We start from the raw sequence: 21,173 nt of genomic DNA on the forward strand, positions 1-21,173 counted from the left end.
AATCGCTGTCACGGAGACGTAATTCAGTCAATTTGGTAGCCTCATGTCTCACAAAGTGGCGCCCTCCCTTCATAGGCGATTCTTTGCATCACGGTCGCGTATATTTCTATGCCTTGTGGCCATTGCGGCTACTTTTATGCTACTGAACCACCTCTTCAAACGTCGTGAAGTCTATACTCTTGCACAGCGAATATCGCATCCGCTCGCTGTCGTCGAGGATCCTAGCCAGTCACAATCAGTCCTTGCCGATATAGCATCACCCCATGATCCAGAACCTCCTTCTGAACCTACTCGTCTGTTATGTCAGTCTCTTCAAGGCTTGGACGACATCTTTCTGGTAGTGAGGACTGGTGCTAGCGAGGCTCTGCAGAAACTTACCGTGCATTTCAACACCACTTTGCGCTGTTTACCAGAAGATTCCTACGGAATCTGGTCCGACCTCGAAGAGACTATTCATGGCCATTACGTCGGTGATGCCTTAAACGGAGTCAGTCCTGGTGTTGTTGATCAGCATCCCGATTTCGACTATTATAAGCAGTTGAAGGAAAACGGACGAGAGGCATTCTCGGCGGAAGAGATTGCAGCATGGGCATCTGCCCCAAATTCAGGCAGTGGAAAGAATACTCCAGGCTGGAAACTAGACAAGTGGAAATTCCTACCGCTAGCCAAAAAAGCGTACCAACAGCGGCCGGATGCGAAGTGGTTCATCTTTACGGAATGTGATGGATACATAAATTGGACCTCGTTTATGTATTGGCTGTCCCGTCACGACCCGTCAATGCCCTATGCAGGGCAGTTGATGATTATTGAAGATGTCGAGTTTGCTTACGGCGGGGCCAGCTTTGTCATCTCCAACGCAGCCATGAAATCTGTTACTGAACGATACATGGCTGAGATAGACATGTACGAGGATTACACCGGCCATCACTGGGCAGGCGACTGTGTACTCGGCAAGGCTTTGAAGGATGTTGGGGTTGATTTCACTCAGGCATGGCCAACATTTTACAGCGAAAGTCCCTTCGATATGGACTACAACTCGTCCGTCACAGGGCCAGACTCGCATCTGTGGTGCTACCATGCCATGACCTGGCATCATCTATCCCCTTCCGATATAGAGGAGCTCTCCTCATTCGAGGAAAAATGGAATCTAGAGGTGATTTTCCACTCTATAAGCTTGGAGAAAGTACCAAATCAGACTAACCAATTGGCAGCACTCGACTTTATTACGTCATGCAGATGTCTTCCGCCACTTGGTGATGCCGAGGCTCAGAGCGCAAGCGGATGGATGGGATAACTTATCTTCAGAAGAAGAAGCCTCCACCTCGTTGTGGGACTGTCGCAACACATGTGAAAGGCGATCTAGCTGTGTCCAATTTGCTTTCCATCATCAAACGCAGATATGTAAAACCTCAAATACCGTAAGACTAGGGCAACAACAAACACAGAGAGACGAAGTTATGGAAGGAAATCATGTAACCTCTGGGTGGCTAATGAGCCGAGTAGAAGACTTTGCAAAGGAGATGGATGCATCCTGTCACGGAGATGGCTGGGTATCATACTAATAAGGCGAGGAAACCATCTTGAAGGAACCGAGACTTGTACGATTAAGGTTGGCCAGTGCATTAGAGCATGGAAAATGGCGTTGGGGTTGTACAGGTGCTTTGATTCCCATTTCGCTGGAACAAGGGAATCGTTCCTCGCAGGTGAAGCGGGTCGGCTGATTCAAAGGACAGGATCAAGAAATGCATCAACAGTAGTACATCAGTACAGCCTGCCGCGTTGCGAAATTAGCGTTTCCTTAAGCTGCTCGAAGAGAGCTTGCATATTAATGATTCGTATTTGTAACCAATGGGGCCATTGATGGTATTTTTCTGCCAAAGTCACAGCGATCAGTCGATCATGCCATGCTAAAGGAGTTGATGTAACTCAACCGTCAAGCCTTCAAGTGAATCACAAGTCTTGTGTATACAAATAAGTCGGATCTTCCGAAAAGATATATATATCATCTGGTGGGTTTCCACTGATACTAGAGTGCCCACCAACATGAACTCCATGGTTGACGGAAAATTCGTGATCTTGCATGTTTTCTTGGAAAGCCAGTAAGTCAAAACGAAGTCTTTATATAACGCTGACCTTCACTGTTAAGCATGTCGGTCCCTGCGATCTCAGGTTGAGGAACAAAGCCCATCCAAGAAGCAGGGCTCTGATTGGAGCGGCGGGTGCATGTGGGACCAATTAGTCGCGATCAGTGGTGAGGGACTGTTCATGTTCTTGCCGATGAGGCTGGTATGGCCACCATTGAATATGGAACGAAATCATCGATTGTAAACTAGTTGGCTTGCAAAGTATAATAAGCCGGCGAGTTTGATGTTGATGGTTCACGCAAAGGAATATCCGCTGTCTGCGTCGCAACATGGACTGTGCGCAGTATAAGAAAGCACTGTCTTTTAGTCTACTTCTTCCAGAAACTTCACTTTCTTTCTCGACCTACAGGGAGGTCCAACCCAGAGAGCACAGCGGACGGTATAGAAAGAACTCACAATCGCTTGAGCACGAAGACTACTCAAGGTCACGATCGTTACTTGGTTCTGCCTGCACTGAGCGCCCATAGCTGCTCAAAAGGCCAACTGCTAGGGAGAATTCCCAGTCGACACAGCACCTGAAACAATCATCAGTCCCCAACGTCAAATGCCATCATATCTCGCAGTACGCAACCTGTCTAGAGCGAGCATTTTCAGAACAAACCCTAGACACATCTGGTTGCCTTTGAGGACCATGTCGGCAACACCGCCTTCAAACCCGGCCTCCTCGAGCTCTTCTCAAGAAGCCAGCTCGCAACCAGAGAAGCCATCCACGGAGAAGCCAACCCTGACGCTGCCCGAGCCGCCAAAGGAGGGTGATACCATCAATCTGGACGTGGGAGGCGAGGGTGTCAAGCTGGACCACTTGGGTCCCCTGGTCGTGAACGAGAATGGCACCATGAGCCGCATCTCCAACTGGACCGAGATGAGCGAGATTGAGCGGCAGAACACGCTACGTATTTTGGGCAAGCGGAACCAACTTCGGTTGAAGAAACTGAGAGAAGCTGCAGAGCAGAACAAATAGACGTCGTCTCGATCCTAATTGGTGAAGGGGTCAGTCTCGAAGGGCGAGGTGGTTCACTCGGGAAATCGACAACTTAGGTCAGGTGGATCTGCCTGTGCTGAACCCTACTGTTGCCTGCCAATCAGGCATATATTCGAGCTGTGTGAGCTCGTGACTAGGTTCTTCTACGAAACGTGGCGGAAAGTGTTGATGCCGCGTGACTGGGAGGAGGATCAAGCATGGGCATCTGGCGTAGTTCTTACTGTAAGATAGCAAGCCAATGGCGACAACAATTCAAACTGTACGATTGCTCCATCTCATGAAACACAGTGTTAGTTATCACGTTGTCTTGGCTGCCCATGTGATCCACGTCCCCTGGGCCCTACAGTTTCCGAATTATCGTCTGTTGATCTCTTGGCCTAAGGAATATCCTTTGCGACACATTGGGGTAAATGAGCTTCTGTTAGTTTGGGCTACCATTTTTCGTAGTCCTGGTCTTTATAGCATGTTAAAGCTGGCAGATGCCAATATAATCGTAACTACTACCAAGGCGTTTTGGCAATCGATTGGTAATATTGAAAGTCAGTATAATCTCAGGTGCAAATCAGGAAGCTTTAACATTCGTCTTGACGCAAGCGGCACATTAGCTTTGGCGCTCGAAGCGAATGCAACGCTCCTGCAGGAACATGGTATACTGCGAGGCTCATAGTACAATTGCCTAAGTAGTTCCCACCAGAGAACTCGCGGTAGTGAGCCGGGAACAAATGCCACATGCCTAATGGAGAGCTGTGACGCCATGTCAGGGATGCTGTGGTGACATCTTGAGGCTCTACATCATCACTCTCGAGCGTCGATTTCCGAAGGCGCTCATGCAGCTCGAAGGCGTATGATGATAATGCTTCCAGCCGCTGAATACAAACGTGGGACAATGTATAAGAGAAATTCACGATTAAGGCAGTCTGTCACCACAAGACCTAGCTGGCACGAATGAGAAGGCTGGCACATCCCATCATCACAATCACAGCAACACACTGGGAGGAACCATGGGCGGAAAACTGTACCAGGAAAACTTTTCTCCTTACTTTCTTTTTTTGTGACTATGACCCTTTTTAGAATGAACAACTCGTCACGGAGCTAGTGTTGCGATAAACCAAAGGAACGGTGGAATAGCAGTCTGAAGCAGACCAATGCGCTTTCCTGTAGCCTGGCCACTTCGAACTATACCATAGATACGCAGAACTGTAATTCTGCTTCTGGGTCCATTTGGGAATTCTGGAGCTGGCGGTGCGGTAGATACCCCAGCTCCCCCCATGTGAAGGGGTGCAAAATATCTGGCCGATCTGCTTTTCCTGAGCCACAAGAAGGTCATGTGCCATGATTACGTTTCAAGGACCTCGTAGATCCTGGTATGCGAGTGTTAGTATGCCTCTTGGTTCAGCGCCACCTCCTTATGATTCAATAGTTGGGTAACTGGATGTGCGCGGCGGCAGTACGTTGCGTCTGGTATGCTATGCGAACTCTAGCGATAATCTTGAGAATCACTGGACCCGGGCTACAATAACCAAGTCATACTGTGGTAGGCAACTCACATGTGAAATCTTACAATCACAAATAACCTTGAATGCGACCCTGAAGCTCGCAGCTTCTCACGCGAGCAGCTAAAGCCGTGCCCTGCATCCCAGTTTTCTGGTTCCTGCTGCTGCCGTGATCCGTTCGCCCCAGCCCAGCCCCTGCCAGCTTGTGTCCGACTCGACAGCCGATGCCTATGTAGGCAAGAGCTACAAAGGTGAAAAAAAATTCAGTAAAAAACCTACGAGAATTCCCGCACGAGTAGTTGTCCCGAGGTAGCGCACTGGACCGGCCCGTGTGATTGCCAGCTAGGATTATGCTCACGATCCCCTATTTGGTCGACACGTGTGTACATAGATATGGCGTGATTCCAGCTGAAGGGACTATCGTGACTAGTCGTCAATTTAGTATATACACAGTACCACCGCTCTTCAGCCCCGCTGTGGAAGTGTGCAGATGTCGCCATATGCAATGCGACGGCAGGAGGCCCCCACGCCGATGGACGGACATGAACCCCTGGACGAAAGCTCGCGCTTCCGCCGTCAAGGGAGCTTAACTGGAGAGAGGATCCAAGAGCTCGCATGTGCAGGAAAGAGGATCTGGCCGAGGCTCACCGTTCTTGACAGGGCCGGCGGCCTGACTGGGGTAGTCATTGGCCATGAGGATTTGTGAGGCAAAGGTTATACGCATATGGATATTCCAGGAGCCCGTCTCTATGCGCAGAAATAAGGTACAGGACGGAAAATTGGGACGAGAGCATCGTAGTCACTGGTTCAACCCAGCTATACGTGTATCTGAGGATGAGTGTTGCACAAGCCATAGTCGGCCCGTCGCAGACACTGAGTGAGCGTGTAGGCACCGTTGAATACCCGCAGAGTTCATTTACCTGGTCATCAAACAGGGCAGCCAGTAATTGGCCACACAGGTAGCGATGGCGAGAGCCGCACCGCGGCGGTCTGGACCATGGCCAGGCGAGGCAGGGTCTCAGCACATGGAGTCCCAAAGAGATGTAACCCATGGAACCTCCCGCGCCGCCGAGGGCTCGAGTACGTAAGAAGTACTATATAGAATGGCCTATATTGGCAGAAGCGCCCCCCGAGATCCCGCGCGGCCATGCTCCCACATCCCACTCAGTTTAATTTCGGTGACGAGAAACGTATCTTTGCGGGCTATGGGGGGGGAGGCTAGCGGGCAGGTAATTTGTGTCGTTCTGGGTAGCAAATCCCGAGACGGACCGATGGAGAGGAGCCAGAGAAAGAGAAAGAAATGGGATGCGCATGTGCGTGGCTGGCCTGGCCACGCCATTATGCCATGCTCGAGGGGTCAGCAAAGTCGAGGGCCATGCTCTCTTTCCACTCTGGGAAGGGCTTGAAAAAGCCTTGGAATCTAGTGGCTGATCGTAGTATCTCAATGCGTCTTTGTGCAGGTCAAGCCCAGTACCGCCTCGCACAAACACGATCCTTTGCCGACAAGCTCTAGTGTAGGAGCTGACACTCGATCGACATGGACGCCAGGCCAATTGTGCAAGCAGGTCCGGTACTGAACACGGTTACCTGCGGTGTGTAGATTCCGTTTGCATGGGTTTCCGGGCTGTATGGGGTCGCAATATGGGAACCCATAGGCCATGAGGCGATGGCGTGATCAGGACCCTTTCTGGCGTTTGCGGTCCGACCTCCTGAGGCGCGCCTAGGATCGCTCCCGTCTATCCCTCCCGGTTTCTTAGCCCTGGGAAGGCGACTAAGCAGATGGTATCACCCTAGGCATCGAGCATGTGCCTCTGAATAGTGAGATGAAGTGGGCTTGTCTCAGCTTCGACAGAAGGGAGGCAGTTCATGTTATCGTGAGTATAGCGCAAAGGGTGCACTGGGACCACAAAAGTCTATCCCGGCATTGACATCTGGAATGATAACATATATCAACAAAAATATTTGAACGATAGGTGTTTGCTGTTGGAAGTAGCAGCAGAGGTAGATGCTGCATGCACTGGTGTATCATTCAAACATGCAAAAATATCAAACAAAAAACAAGTCCCCGTAGACACGTGCTCCTCGCCTTCGAACTGCTCGTCCGTGACACACGACAGCGCGCAGAACACGCAAGGTATCACCGCACCAGACCCAGCCTCCCACGCGGCCTATCCTGTTAACGCCAACCCATATATGATCTCATCTCTTAACATTTATCAACATTCCGTCATTTCACTTCAATCGTGTCCGAGTCTTCCGACTTTGCCTTGTCGTCTTCAGAATCCGACTCCTTGCCCAGAACCTTCAATGCGGCAGCTAGCTTGGGGTCGAACTTGGACTCCTTGGTGCCCGTCTTCTCCATGACGAGTCCCCGCAACCACTTGTTCTCGGTCTCCAGGTGGGTGATACGGTTCTTCAGCTGGGAGACTTCGTCGTTGAGCTCCTTCTCCCGTCTCTCGAGGGCCTGCTCACGAGCCTTCTTCTTGACCCGGAACCGAGCGCTCGCAGCGGTGTTTCGCCTCCGCTTATCCTCCTCAGCTGCTAGGCGGGACTGGTCCTCGAAGCTCATCTGTCGGCTGTGACCGGCATCTGAGGGGCGCTTCGTCCCAGCCTGGGACGGAACGGCGTAGGGGCCATGCTGAGCAGCGGCCTGGTAAGCCGGTTGGTTGGGCTGCAGTGGCTGCAGGCTACCCAGATTGTCCGTAAAGCTGGCGGCACTGGGAGTCGCGAAAGTGCCAAAGTCAAAGCCGTTGAAATCTTCTAGAGGCATCGTGCGACGTTAGGACGGGCTCGGAAGCGGGAACAAGGGGGACGATAGCGTGGTCTTTGCATCGAGTAGGTGCCCGGCGCAAACAACTGGTGAGGACTTCACCACCGGGTGTGCTGGACTTAGGACTTGGAATCCTTGAATTGATGCCATTATGGGGCATCCATGGGGTTGCTCCCCGGATTCCCAAGTCACGGGATATGGCACCATAGAGTGATTGCGCCATTGCTTGGCGCATTTGTAAGCCGCCGGCATGGGGGTTCAGGATAAGCAGGCGCTAGCCCAAAGCCAAATGCACACTCTCAGAAAGCGGGAGAAATGCAACGTGAGACCGGGCTGCCAATGAGAAGACCGACATGCCTGCACTTGCGCGTGGGAGGGCATAGAGCAAAGTGGGGTAAACGAATCTCGTGCTCAAGGGCCCTTGCCGTGATAACGAGAAGCGTTCTGTATGGAGGATCGTGGACGCATCTTGGCCTCGAAACACATGTTCAAGTGCTATAATGCGGTTTTCCCAAGTAACGAGGCACTTGCCTCGCCGTGAAACCCATACCGCCAAGGGGGAAACGATCGTCGCAATCGTGAAAACTGGAATACCCCGTGTGCCGGGGCATGTTCCTCCCAGGACGACGTGTAGAAACGCAGAATGCCGTGCAGAGGGCGAAGAGGATAGCCAAACTAACCTGTGGCAAAGTCAAAGTCTCCTACTGCCGATGTGAGCGAAGGGTCGGCCGCTGCTGGCGCAACTGTCTTGACCTCTACCTCCTTGGCGGGCATGACTGGCGTTGGTGCTGCGGCTGCTGGCGGCGCTGCCGAGGCAGACGACTGGTCCCAGTCCAAGAAGTTCGTGTTGGTGAACATGGAGAGGTCATCCTCCCACTTGTCGTTGGTGGGCGACACCTCCTGCTGCGGGGGCGTGATCTCGTTCAGATCGTGAATGAAGCTCGAGAAGTTGACATGGCCGGCGCGGCGGGCGCCGTTGTAGTTTGATGCCATTCTGCCGGGTGGCCCTGATTCCTGATTCCTGATTCCTGATTCCTCCAACAACCAACTTGCGACCGCAATTTCGGGGCTCGTAGATGGGCCAACAGTCAGGTCAATGCGTGGTTAGGCGGCTGTGTCGTCGTGTATAATGGTGATGTAGTTGGCAAATTCCCACACGTCGTTTGGCGGCGAGAGTTTGTGGGTGGTGGGTCGATCAATAGAGCCAGTCGAGTCCGGCGCCGCACGGATTGTCGAAAAATGCCGGACGTCAGATGCCGGGCCGCTGGAATTTTCTGTCGACTCTGGGGGGTCGCAGATCAGAGTTCCATGCGCGACAGTTATCCCCAGACTTTCTCTCTCGGTACGGGGTGCTGGCTTGGTTTATGGGTATGTAGAGTGGTTAAAAGGGGAAAAAGCAAACGTAAAGACGAACGACGCTGGGGATACGCCAGGTTTGACGGCCGAGTTGCCAGTCTGGACAATTAGTCAGAGTGGGATAAATCGAGAGCAAACCCGCCCGGGCGTGGGTGAGATGTGGGGAGGCCAGCAAAACGATTGGCTGGCCGGCTCTGCGCTGCGTGTAAACTGGCGCAACTGGGTGCGGGCATTTGAATCCCCTCGGGTGGGAATCGGCCGGCTAACTCTTAACTAGCTGTTGCCCAGCTGGGGCTCCCCTTGGGCAAAAAGTTTGGGGCATGTGGTGGGCAGGTGGGCAGGTGGGCAGGTGGGCTCTCGGATCGTACTACGAGTCAGCATCCAAAATGCGACAAGCTGAAAGGGCGTACCCCTACTAACCAACTTGACCAAGGGCTGTTTGGCTTGCCCTAGGTTCCGATCTTGGGCTCTGCCCAGGTGCTCAACCTCCCAGGCCTCCTCCCTGATGCCGTATGCACCCGGCTTGCCCCCCCAGTTACCGGCAGAGCGGATGGTGGCAGGACGCTGCTCGCCAGGCGAGATCCCGACTGATGTTCGGGAACACAAGAACCCCTCCAACGCCCGGACCGCCACCGCCAACTGCGATCGCTGACCCTCTGCCCATGTTTTCACGTCCGCCTGACGTCAAGACTACCAGGGCGCTCCAAGGGTTCAAGCTCAGCGAGGAATCTTACCGTCGCACCAGGCTCACCTCAGCCCTGCGCCTGCGATGCAGATCTGGATCGAGTCACCTGAGCCTCCTGGCGGTTGCACACCCAACGTTCGCCAACCGCCGTCAATCAGCCTGTTCGCAAATTCCCGATGACGGAGACCCTCAACCGTCGCGGCGCTCGCACGCAGAGCTGCTAATGCTGCACGGGAAATGCAGGGTCCACTAACGAACCACAGCCCTGGCACACTGGCAGTCTTGGAACCAGGCGGCACAGCGTTCAGCATCGGCTTGCCATATCCAGTAATGGACCTGGCGCACGGATCAGACGAGCTCGGTAGTCGGTAAAAGATCCCTGAATGCTAACCTGGAAGTCTAGCCAGGTGCCAAGCAAGGTGCAAACAGCCGCTGCTGGCTGCCTGTCACCGTCTTCGTCTCGATTAGGTAGGGCGATGCAGTCTTTCGATATAGTGTGCGCCGAACGGTAGGAGTTGAAAATCTATAGTCAAGCCATCAATTAGATTCGCCAGTAGAGACTCAAATATACGTAAATATTCCTTTGTCAGCCAGAGAACTGTGGCACTTCCCAGCCGCCTGAGCTGCCTGCCAACCGTGACATGCAGGACCGTGAGCTTGGGTACTGTTTTCTCTCCACGGCCCAGGACCCCGCGACGCGTCGGCGCGTCTTCCCAATTACACCACGACCCTTTGCGACAGGTCATGGATCTCCTCTACAGAACAGAACACAATTGAGGCTGCGCGCACGTATTACCCAAGGCCGCCAGAGATGCCTCGTCTCTCTGTGCCTACCAAAGCCCGTCTCCCGTCATCGTTGCGGGTGGATGCGTCAAGCACGCTTGTTGTGAAGCTCTTGAACCGCCTCTCCCGCCCGTCTCTACTGTCACTGGTCCTCGATTGGCTCGCCGATAGCAATCAGACCCTATGTCCGCCCCTTCTACGATATAGGCCCGATGATGGAGAGGATAACGACGATTTCTATCCTCTGACGGGGTCTCTGGAGGCTCTGCGGGAGCTCTATACCGACATGCAGACCGCCAAGGGCAGCAGGAGAGACGTCGTCGATCGCGTTGTCGAGGGCGACTGGCGCAATGGCCTAACGCTCTACCAACTAGCCATGGCAGACCTCCAGTATCTGTACGACCACCCGGGGTCCCTGAAATGGACCGCCTACAGGATACAGCGCCTGAGGATGCCGTCCAGTGAGGAGGACGCCGAAGCCGCTGGGAAGGTGGACGCAGAATCCCTGACCATTCCGCGATTCCACCCCTCTACATTTCTACAGAACCTACAAGCAGAGGTATTGCCAGATGTCAAAGCCCACTACAACTTTGACCGGCCAAAGGACCTCGCCCTCCTGCTCCTCCGCATCTTCATCCTCGACTCGCCTTACAACACCGGCTTGGCGATACCCAGCCGCACCGGCGAGCGCGCCACATCCAGCTTTGACGCCTCGCAAACCATATACATCGCGTTCCCCGACGCGTCGCCACATATATACATATCAAAGTCACAGAGCACGGGCGCCACCACTACCGGGGACTTCAAGAGCCTCCGCAGTCTCATCGTCGAGGGCATTCCCAAAGCACTATCACGTCCGCGCGAGCGGTACACCTTGAAATCCACCAACCTGTCGTCCAAGAATCTTGCTGGCCTGCTGAGCGTCAAGGGTGCCGGGCGAGGCAACGCGGCCGGTGGCGGATGGGGTTTCTACGCCGAGGACGACAAGAAAGACTCACCGCTGAACCCGGTTCTACCGACACCGCCCCTGTCCGACTCATCCTCGGCCGAGGAAGCCAGCCGGACCACGAAGCGGAAGAGGTCGTTCAATCCACAGGCAGAAAAAGCCGAACGGGAGGCCAAGCGCCGCCAGCTCGTGGCCAAGGCCCGTTTCGGCAAGTCGGCCAGCATAGACGACGGTAAGGGTGTCGAGAGGGTCGATATCCTGCTCGAGGACCCGTTTCCCAACGGCCCCGCAGCCTTGCCTGAAGACGAAGATACTCCGCAGGTTCGGCGGTCGCGGCGATCGAAGGGCCGGCGGAGCGGTGTCCATCTCGAGCTGGAACAAGCGCGGGACGGCGACGAACACGACGACGAAGCCGGCGGCACGGAGGGCGCGTGGCGGCCAGGTGTCCGGCTCGCTTTCCATGGTACCCACGTCTTCGCCGGGATTAGGCAACTCGTGGAGGCGGGGATCATTGACGGCGAGCGCATGCCCGCCTGGATGACTGGCGAGGAGGGCATCACAATTGGCGCTGTACGATACGGGAGGGTTAGGGGTAACAAGGGGTCGGGCCTCTAGCTGGGAAATTTCGGTTGCAGAGCATTGATACTGGTTACAGGATTGTGAGGCACGGCGTTTGGCATTGTAGATTCACGAGGCATATGGCGAATACCCCAATGGATAAATTGTTTCATGAGCGCCCGGAAGTATTTTTTACGATCAATGTCTTCTTCAGCAAAACAGACCCGGGGGGTATATCCGTTTCTATGGCATCTACTGCGCGCTTGGCATTCTATTCTATGTCTCTTTGTCTACGTCAAACACCGTCGCCGTGTTCTTCCACGCGGCCTCGCAGACCTCCTCGACCGAGACGCCCTTGATCCCGGCGACGATCTTGGCCACACGCTCGATCATGCACGGCTCATTGCGTCCCTTGATCATGGCCCCCTCGACCCACTTCTCCTTCTTCACCGACTTCCAGCGCTCCGGGACCTCGGGCTCCTTCTTCTGCGGCTTCTTGGACTTTTGCGCGGGCTTCGCGGGCGGCTGTTGCTGTTGCTGTTGCTGTTGCTGTTGCTGCTGCTGCTGCTGTGCTGTGCCCTCCGCCGCAGCCGGGTCCGGCGTGGGAGCTGGGGTCGGGGGCTTGGACTCGACGAGGTACTTCCAGCCCTCGTGGCTGGGCCGCACCTCGCACCAGGGGCCGTCGGTCTCGAGCATGAGGCGGTCGAGGTGGATGTCGCGGACGACGGCGCAGTTGTCGGCCGTCTTGAAGCTGCAGCCGTTGGTGCCGATGTACAGGCCCAGGTCCATCAGCTCGCGCATCTCGTCGACGGTGCCCGTGAAGCTGTGCACGACGCCGCCCTTCTCGAGGCGCTCGAGCCGCTCGCCGAACTTGGCCTTGAGCAGGCCCACGAAGTCGGCGTGCGCCGCGCGCGAGTGCAGGAACAGCGGCAGCTGCGGCCGCAGCGCCAGCACCAGGTCCAGCTGCGCCGCGAACGAGTGCAGCTGGATCGTCCGCGAGCAGTAGTGCAGCCGGTCGTAGTCGAGGCCGAACTCGCCAAACGCCACCAGCGCGCCGGGGCTGCTCGACTGCGCGTCCTCGATGAGCTGCCGCAGGTCGGCGATGACCTTGGCCGTCTTCTCCGGGTCCGGCTCCTGGTCCTCGGGGATGGGCTGGCTCGGGTCCGGGTCGCAGGGCATGGTGTGGCCGTCCGTGTCCACGTGCTTGTGCGACGTGCTGAAGATGGAGCTGGAGCAGGGGTGAATGCCCGCGGTGGTATAGACAGTCCCCGGGTACTCCCTGGCGATCTCGAGCGCGTGCCTCGAGCTCGTGAAGTCAGACCCGGTGATGATCAACTTGCTGCATCCCACTTCCTGGGCCCTGGACACCACCGCGCTGAGATCGTCCGGATGTCTTTGCTTCCCATGGTATAAACCCCTGAAGATAGGGTCTGCGAGATTGATGCCGATCTATAAGTGCAGCAGTCAATATACCGTGCAAGCAAGACTTGGGTAGTGATATAGAACCATCTCATGAAATTCACTTGGACGCTGAATTCCACGTGGGATGAAAAGCAAACACGAGGCCGGTAGTAAAGTGCAGGAGCAACTGACATCAATATACCGGGGTCTGGATGCTGAGCCCGCCACAACTGGTGTGGGGTCTAACGACTCTGAAGCAGCCATATAGGAGATTGGAGTGAGTTGTCTTGCGAGATATCTGGTAGACGGGAACGTGGCCCCAAGGCGTGCATGCGTGAACGGCGGTGATGATCTTGTCAGTACTCTCATCGAGTGCTAGACCATAGGCTTGGGCCTTTATAGGAATATGCAACTTGTGTGTCACGTATGGGGGAATTTTCAGCTTCTTGACTCAATTGAGGCACAGGCTCTCACGATGGGAGGCTGACGCAGGGAACCACGTGTTTTCGCGTCCCGGATTCTGAACCAGGGGGCCCGCGCACTCCTCAAAATGCAGCCAAGGTCCGCCGATGGTACTATCGAACGTGCGTCAAGAGTTTTATAGCGAGAAAGTGCGGAGTATACCAGCTTTGGACCGTTCAAGCAATACTGCGTTGCATGAGGAAACCCAATTTCAATCCATGACAGACACTCTGGCAGCCCCGTGCCGGCTCACCAATAACCTGGAAAGCCGCTAGGGGCTTGGGTAACGCGTTAAGTGCTTCCAGCGACGTGGACGTGGGGCAGCATCCTGCCTCGCGGGCCTCGTCATAGAACCCTATGTATGCCGTATTCTGACATACATACGGCCTCGATATACTCTGACAGACGAGAGGGGCCTTGCATCGATGAAAGCACTTCTCGCTGAAGCTTTGCAGGCATCACTGAGCCGTGCCTGATCCCAATTGAACGGTTGACCAGATCGGTCTGCGTCGGGCAGCGTGCTGCCGCGCGAGCGCTGCAGGCAGTCCCCGCAGCCCAGGCACCACCCCACTAACCTAGGCCAGGACAGGGCGGGTGCGACGCGCTCGCCCTGCCAACTGCCACTTAACGCGCTGGAGAACCTGGCAGCCCTGGGGCAGACTGGCCGCGGCACAGCTGATTAATTCCCCTTTAAGAGCTTACAGCATCGCCCCGGGCGAACTTTTGGGTGATCCGAGCTTGTTTTTCGCGTGAAAAACACACCCAGGACGCGTCCCAGCCCGTGTCGACCGCGTCTTCCCATATAAAGTGGCGGCCAACTTCGGTGCAGACTCTGGTCCCATCTTCCACTCAACATCACGCCACCAACCATCCACGACATCAAACGCGCTTCTCTCTCCGAAGCTTCGTGGACACACAGCCGACTGTGGCATTGGCTTGTTTCCTCTCCCTGCATTGTACAGCCAGTTGACCTTGTCTCGTCGGATCCTGCATCCTCGCCATCCCCGCCGCTGTCCCTCACCCGGGCTCGCCATCACCCGCCCTTCGCCATGTATGTCAAGAAGCGAGGTATGTATCCCAATCACCCTCTCCCGGCTCTTGGTGTCCCTTCGAGACTGACCAGCATCCAGATGGACGCCAGGAGCGCGTCCAGTTCGACAAGATCACAGCCCGTGTCTCGCGGCTGTGTTACGGTCTCGACCCGGACCATGTCGACCCTGTGGCCATCACCCAGAAGGTCATCTCTGGTGTATACGGAGGCGTGACCACAGCACAACTCGACGATCTCGTGAGTACCATCATCTTGTCGAGCCGCCTCCAAGAACACAACTAACCAGGATTTTCTCAGGCCGCCGAGACCGCCGCGTACATGACCGTCACCCACCCAGACTACGCCATTCTGGCAGCGCGTATCGCTGTTTCCAACCTACACAAGCAGACCAAGAAGCAATGGTCGTCTGTCATCAGTGATCTGTACCACTATGTCAACCCCAAGAACCGCACGGCGTCGCCCATGATTGCCAAGGAGACGTACGAGTGCGTCATGAGACACAAGGAAGAGCTCGACTCGGCCATTGTCTATGATCGCGACTTCAACTACCAATACTTCGGCTTCAAGACTCTGGAGCGTTCCTACCTGCTCAAGCTCAATGGCAAGATTGCCGAGAGACCGCAGCACATGATCATGCGTGTCGCTGTTGGCATCTGGGGAGATGATGTCGAGAAGGTCATTGAGACCTACAACTACATGTCGCAGAAGTTCTTCACCCACGCTTCTCCCACCTTGTTCAACGCTGGTACTCCCCAGGCCCAGCTCTCCTCCTGCTTCCTTGTCGACATGAAGGATGACAGCATCGAGGGTATCTATGACACCCTCAAGACCTGTGCCATGATCTCCAAGATGGCCGGTGGTATTGGTCTCAATGTCCACCGCATCCGTGCCACTGGCTCTTACATTGCCGGCACCAACGGAACATCCAACGGTATCATCCCTATGCTCCGTGTCTTCAACAACACTGCCAGATACGTTGACCAGGGTGGCAACAAGCGCCCTGGTGCTTTTGCCATCTACCTCGAGCCGTGGCACTCGGATGTCTTCGAGTTCCTCGACCTCCGCAAGAACCACGGTAAGGAGGAGGTACGCGCCCGCGATCTCTTCCTTGCCCTGTGGATCCCGGATCTCTTCATGAAGCGTGTTGAGAAGAACGGCGACTGGACTCTGATGTGCCCCAACGAGTGCCCTGGCCTGGCTGACTGCTATGGCGATGAGTTCGAGGCCTTGTACGAGAAGTACGAGGCTGAGGGCCGTGGCCGCAAGACCATCAGGGCTCAGAAGCTCTGGTATGCCATCCTCGAGGCCCAGACCGAGACCGGCAACCCATTCATGCTCTACAAGGATGCCTGCAACCGCAAGAGCAACCAGAAGAACTTGGGCACCATCCGCAGCTCAAACCTGTGCACGGAGATCATTGAGTACTCTGCCCCCGATGAGGTGGCTGTCTGCAACTTGGCCTCTTTGGCTCTGCCTGCCTTTGTTAACTACGAGACGGCTACCTACGACTTCCAGAAGCTGCACGAAGTCACCCAGGTTGTTGTCCGCAACTTGAACAAGATCATTGATGTCAACCACTACCCTGTGCAGGAGGCACGCAACAGCAACATGCGTCACCGTCCTATTGGTGTTGGTGTTCAGGGTTTGGCTGATGCCTTCTTGGCTCTCCGCATGCCTTTTGAGTCGCCCGAGGCCCGCCAGCTCAACAAGCAGATCTTCGAGACCATCTACCACGCTGCCCTGACCGCCTCCATGAACATTGCCAAGGATGAGGGCACCTACTCCACCTACGAGGGCTCCCCTGTTTCTCAGGGTATCCTTCAGTATGATATGTGGAAGGATGTCACCCCCTCGGATCTGTGGGACTGGGAGTCGCTGAAGGAGCAGATCAAGCAGCACGGTGTCCGCAACAGTTTGCTTCTGGCACCTATGCCTACTGCTTCCACTTCCCAGATCTTGGGTAACAACGAATGTTTCGAGCCTTACACCTCCAACATCTACTCCCGCCGTGTCTTGGCTGGTGAGTTCCAGGTTGTCAACCCTTGGCTGCTCAAGGACCTTGTCGACTTGGGTCTGTGGTCCGACAACATGAAGAACCGCATCATCTCTGAGAACGGTTCCGTCCAGAACATTCCCAGCATCCCTGCCGATATCAAGGCTCTGTACAAGACTGTCTGGGAGATCTCTCAACGCACTGTCGTCCAGATGGCTGCCGACAGAGGTGCCTTCATTGACCAGTCTCAGTCGCTCAACATCCACATGCGCGAACCTACTATGGGCAAGATCACTTCCATGCACTTCGCTGGCTGGAAGCTCGGTCTCAAGACCGGCATGTACTACCTGAGGACACAGGCCGCTGCGGCCCCTATCCAGTTCACTGTCGACCAAGAGGCTCTGAAGGTGGAGGAGAACCAAGCAGCCAAGACTCTGGGTGTCTTGAAGAAGCGCGCTCCCCCGTCTGGTAGCTACCAGTCGTCTGCTTCGTCTGCACGTCCCGCATATGCCAAGCGCGAGGACTCAAACAACACCCTTGGCGTCAGCAGCCCTAACGGTATTCCGACGCCGAGCACCACACCTCCCCCTGTGTCGTCAAAGCCTGCAGTCTCTCCCATGAAGAGCGTTCCATTCAAGGCAGACCAGGAGGAGGGCGACAGCCCAAAAGCTCTGCCCACTGAGCCGTCAGAGAAGCCCAATAAGATTGAGGAGCTACCGGAGTCCGCGCTTGAGGGCAAGAAGACGCCTGGCCAGACCGAAGACAAAGATTCAGACAGCAAGGAGCGTGAATATGACATCTATGCTGAAGCTGCACTAGCTTGTAAGTCTACGAGTACCCTCGCCATGCATTGTGTCAGGAACTAATACGTATCACAGGCAGCATCGAGAACCCAGAGTCCTGCGTCATGTGCAGCGGTTAAGTAGCCCGGGGTCGAGATTGTGATGACGACGATATGAGTTGGGTTTGATGATGGATATAATGTGATAGGGGGGTTGGCATTTACTGATTATTCCCGTTTCTCTGCTGTTTGCCTGGAGCATCGGGCAGAGGACAAAACCGGACCAAGAAGACGCTGCTACGGTGGTTATCGTTTTGCGAAGACTCGCGCATCAATGCATTTGTATTAAGGACAGGGTTCTATTTGTTTTGGCTGTGGGGTGTCCTGTATTTGATAGCTATCTCCTTGCGGTCCCGATTGTGCCTACAATGCAGGGACAAACTGCTGTAGGGTTGGCGACTGAATAAATTATGTTAATAAACAACCTAAGGCTGAATCTCTCGTGCTATGGGCAAAACGCCCTGTTTCATTTCTAACTCCAGTTAACTCCTCACCGGCATAGTTGCTCTGCGACCAGAAAGGCTGGGCTGACAAAAGGGATTCCCTGTAACCACGTACTCCGAGTACCTAGGTATGCCGTCGGGCTGTCGGCACGAGGGCCCGCAGTCCTACGTTCATGCCATCTCCATTTGTCATTGGCTCAAGATAATGCCTCCACCCACTTACACGACAACCCGACTCGACCTGATTTATAAGTGAATCCTCTTTCGGACCATGTTTAGATATGTCAAGTTGGCAAATGTGGAAACATATTGGTTAGAGCCTTGTGACTTTGACGATCCTCAACTTCCTTTCCACCAGAGACGGACCCCATTTGCCCGACTCCGTGCCCAGTAGATGACAAAAACCTTGACATTACTTCAGCCTGTTACTGATGCAGACCAGGAGACACTTCTTCGAAAACTTCTCGTTGTGTAAACATGCCATTTCGAGATGACCCGGGTGCCTACCTGGATCTTCTTAATGCACATCACTAATCGTGAAGCTCGTAAGCAGGAGAGCTTCGCGAAGGCTATGGAAATGTTGTTATAAGGAATGCTGTGAGAATAAAAGGGCGTGTGCCTTCAACTCTCGTCACAGAAAGATACTGTAACCAAATCAGCATACTTAGAGAACAACTGAAATATCTCCCATCATGACTAGCTTTGACGAAACATTCGACCTTGCCGTCCAGAACGGCGATATCGCAGGCGCCGTCATGCTGGCGAAGAGCAAATCTGGTCAGTTGATATGTGCCATGTATAATGCTTCCAACTGCTCATAAACAACCCTAGGGTCCACTATTCTCTCGAAAGCCATAGGCACTCAGAACCTAAAGCCAGGAGATGATACGCCCTACACAGGCCAAAGTGTGATGCTGCTGGCATCGCTGACAAAGCTCTTAACATCCATCGCTGCTCTTCAGCTCGTGGAACGAGGCCAAGTGACGCTGGACCAAGACATCTTGCCTCTACTCCCAGCGTTCGCCGCATTAGATATATTTCACGGCTACACAGCCGATGGCAAGCCCATCCTCACGAAGCGCCATAATCCCGTCACACTGCGCCAACTGCTGACGCACAGCTCCGGCGCCGCGTACTCGTTCACCCTGGACTCGCCACTGGCTGAGTACAGGACTCGGATCCAGGGGCGCACCCTCTTGAATGGAGACACAATCGACACCATGTTCGACTACCCACTGCTGTTCGAAGCAGGCGAGGGGTGGCAGTATGGCAGCTCGATCGACCGGGTGGGCCAAGTCATCGAGGCCATCTCCGGGCAGTCCCTGGAGGACTTCTTCGCCGCCAACATCTACGCGCCACTCGGCCTCACGACCGGCACATTCTGGCCAGACCGGCGCCGAGACCTGGACCCGCACCGCGCGGCGCTGACGTACCGCAGCCCGGAGACGGGCCGCGTTGTCGCCACCTCCCAGGAGGAGTCGCTGACCGACGGCCTGACCGAGCCCTTCGGCGGGCACGGGCTGTTCATGAGCGCGGACGACTACCTCGAGGTGCTGCACTCGCTGCTCGCGGACGACGAGCGGCTGCTGCGGCGCAAGACGAGCGCGCTGATGTTCCGCGGCCACCTCTCGGCCGCCAGCCGCGCGCGGCTCGGCGAGCAGATGCAGAACGCCGACTGGACCGTGGGCGACTTCCCCAGCAGCATGGAGTACGACTGGGGGTTTGGCGGGATGCTGATCGACGGGGCGTTTCACGACTACCACAGGAAAGGAACGCTGGTCTGGGGCGGCGCGGGCAATCAGTACTGGGTAAGTCTTCCTTTCTTTTGGGGTTAAGCCCAAGTTGTTCCTTCGTGCATGCTGACGTTGAAAAATCAAGTTCATTGACCGAGAGTCCGGTGTCTCCGCTGTCCTGGGAACCCAGGTGTTCCCCTCTGGGGACAAGAAGGTTGAGAAACTGCTTACGGCGTTCCAGAAGGAGGTCTACGAGCGTATTGGCAAGGGTCGTCAACAGTGATTGGAGTTGCAATAGAAAGATTTGATTTAGAGCTTGTTCTTTTTGAGGTATGGATGGTTATAAATGCGGAGTCAAATACGGGGGGTTTTCAGGATCAATTTCAATAAAGAACGTTCGTTACTCTCTTAGAGCCATACTGGATATACCAGCCATGGCATCCCACATCGTCTTCTCGGTGCTCAGCTTCTCCGGGGTCACATCGCGGACGAAGAGCACGTCGTTCCACTCACGAGCCGCCATGGACCACAACGTGCATTTAAGGTCGTCCTTGCAGAGCTCATCCAGCTCCTGCTGACCAGCAACAAGCTGCCACTCGTCTGGCTCTTCGTCGCCCTCCTCGGCGCCGACCTCGGGTAGCAGGCGGTCCTTCATCCACAGTACGCACAGCTCGCGCTCGTCCATGTCCCAATCGAGGCCCAATTGGTCCGCATAGGGCTGCAGCTGCACGAACAGATCGGCCGGGTACACGAACTGCGCGATGAAACGGGATGAGTTCGCAAAGGTGAGCCGGAACTTGCGAATCTTCCAGCCCGTCTCGATCCAGATGCTTAGTGCGTGCATTTTCTTCCTTTTGCCGCCGATTGATTCCTGGGTAATAATACGCCTTGTGTGGTATGTTGTGTAAATTTGTGTACAGCGGTAGAATTTCAGGCTCTGGTCAACTCCCTTTCACTTTCCCATAACGGGGGCCTGCTGGATCAAAGATATATACAGGACTGCCACCTAGGTGACTGCTCTCACCCGGAATTACCGGCCTCAACTCATAGACGCCATGTCACAAGAAGTTCGGCTAAGCTGTGAGGACAAAGGCTTGAAGTGTATGGACAAGTGATGTGTGACTGCTGGCCTTATAGCAATGCCTCGCGGACAAGCGTGTTAGACAAAGACGTTGGCCGACAACGAGACGCCAGATATATCGAGAAACAACACGATGGTAACTAGGGTTGTCGTATCTAGAAGAGACTTGACTCTTTGAGAGTTCGCGGCTTGGCTTGATAACAGCGCCATTAATCTGACAAGTTTCGGATACCGTACTGGCATTTTGAGGAGTCGTATATCACACCGGTTTTCTAGTTGAAATTGTCTGCACAGCAAATAACAATCGTTATTCGTCTTAGACTGCTGGAGTATGCGCTGTCTCGCTTAGAAGTAGGTATGTATAGTGTGCCAGTACTCACACAAAAGCGCTGTCGGTTCAATCCTGAATCGGAACACCCTGCACAACGTAGCTTGATAGCCAAATGTTATT

General features: G+C 54.8%; 9 protein-coding genes across 9 annotated transcripts; 5 read left to right on the forward strand and 4 right to left on the reverse strand.

The window, feature by feature from the left end:
* Window positions 1–43: 43 nt before the first annotated feature.
* On the forward strand, window positions 44–1,294 carry JN550_007277 (uncharacterized protein; the record flags this gene model as incomplete). Its single annotated transcript, XM_049319110.1, has 1 exon — window positions 44–1,294. One exon carries the CDS (start codon window positions 44–46, stop codon window positions 1,292–1,294), a length of 1,251 nt encoding a protein of 416 aa, XP_049170851.1.
* A 1,481-nt stretch (window positions 1,295–2,775) lies between these two features.
* Window positions 2,776–3,105, forward strand: JN550_007278 (uncharacterized protein; the record flags this gene model as incomplete). The annotated part of the gene is made up of 1 exon (XM_049319111.1): window positions 2,776–3,105. The coding sequence occupies one exon, from the start codon at window positions 2,776–2,778 to the stop codon at window positions 3,103–3,105; it is 330 nt and encodes a 109-aa protein (XP_049170852.1).
* Window positions 3,106–6,846: 3,741 nt separating this feature from the next.
* JN550_007279 (uncharacterized protein) lies at window positions 6,847–7,389 on the reverse strand (the record flags this gene model as incomplete). Its single annotated transcript, XM_049319112.1, has 1 exon — window positions 6,847–7,389. The coding sequence occupies one exon, from the start codon at window positions 7,387–7,389 to the stop codon at window positions 6,847–6,849; it is 543 nt and encodes a 180-aa protein (XP_049170853.1).
* Window positions 7,390–8,064: 675 nt separating this feature from the next.
* On the reverse strand, window positions 8,065–8,382 carry JN550_007280 (uncharacterized protein; the record flags this gene model as incomplete). The annotated part of the gene is made up of 1 exon (XM_049319113.1): window positions 8,065–8,382. One exon carries the CDS (start codon window positions 8,380–8,382, stop codon window positions 8,065–8,067), a length of 318 nt encoding a protein of 105 aa, XP_049170854.1.
* Window positions 8,383–10,241: 1,859 nt separating this feature from the next.
* Window positions 10,242–11,774, forward strand: JN550_007281 (uncharacterized protein; the record flags this gene model as incomplete). The annotated part of the gene is made up of 1 exon (XM_049319114.1): window positions 10,242–11,774. One exon carries the CDS (start codon window positions 10,242–10,244, stop codon window positions 11,772–11,774), a length of 1,533 nt encoding a protein of 510 aa, XP_049170855.1.
* A 219-nt stretch (window positions 11,775–11,993) lies between these two features.
* Window positions 11,994–13,382, reverse strand: JN550_007282 (uncharacterized protein; the record flags this gene model as incomplete). Its single annotated transcript, XM_049319116.1, has 2 exons — window positions 11,994–13,166; window positions 13,311–13,382. 2 exons carry the CDS (start codon window positions 13,380–13,382, stop codon window positions 11,994–11,996), a joined length of 1,245 nt encoding a protein of 414 aa, XP_049170856.1.
* Window positions 13,383–14,629: 1,247 nt separating this feature from the next.
* JN550_007283 (uncharacterized protein) lies at window positions 14,630–17,546 on the forward strand (the record flags this gene model as incomplete). Its single annotated transcript, XM_049319117.1, has 4 exons — window positions 14,630–14,648; window positions 14,711–14,868; window positions 14,929–17,446; window positions 17,503–17,546. 4 exons carry the CDS (start codon window positions 14,630–14,632, stop codon window positions 17,544–17,546), a joined length of 2,739 nt encoding a protein of 912 aa, XP_049170857.1.
* Window positions 17,547–18,600: 1,054 nt separating this feature from the next.
* On the forward strand, window positions 18,601–19,924 carry JN550_007284 (uncharacterized protein; the record flags this gene model as incomplete). The annotated part of the gene is made up of 3 exons (XM_049319118.1): window positions 18,601–18,685; window positions 18,740–19,716; window positions 19,787–19,924. The coding sequence occupies 3 exons, from the start codon at window positions 18,601–18,603 to the stop codon at window positions 19,922–19,924; spliced, it is 1,200 nt and encodes a 399-aa protein (XP_049170858.1).
* Window positions 19,925–20,041: 117 nt separating this feature from the next.
* Window positions 20,042–20,485, reverse strand: JN550_007285 (uncharacterized protein; the record flags this gene model as incomplete). The annotated part of the gene is made up of 1 exon (XM_049319119.1): window positions 20,042–20,485. One exon carries the CDS (start codon window positions 20,483–20,485, stop codon window positions 20,042–20,044), a length of 444 nt encoding a protein of 147 aa, XP_049170859.1.
* Between the last annotated feature and the right edge of the window lie 688 nt (window positions 20,486–21,173).

Source organism: Neoarthrinium moseri (assembly GCF_022829205.1).
Source record: "Neoarthrinium moseri strain CBS 164.80 chromosome Unknown scaffold27_Wmoseri_CBS_16480, whole genome shotgun sequence".
NCBI lineage: Eukaryota > Fungi > Ascomycota > Sordariomycetes > Amphisphaeriales > Apiosporaceae > Neoarthrinium > Neoarthrinium moseri.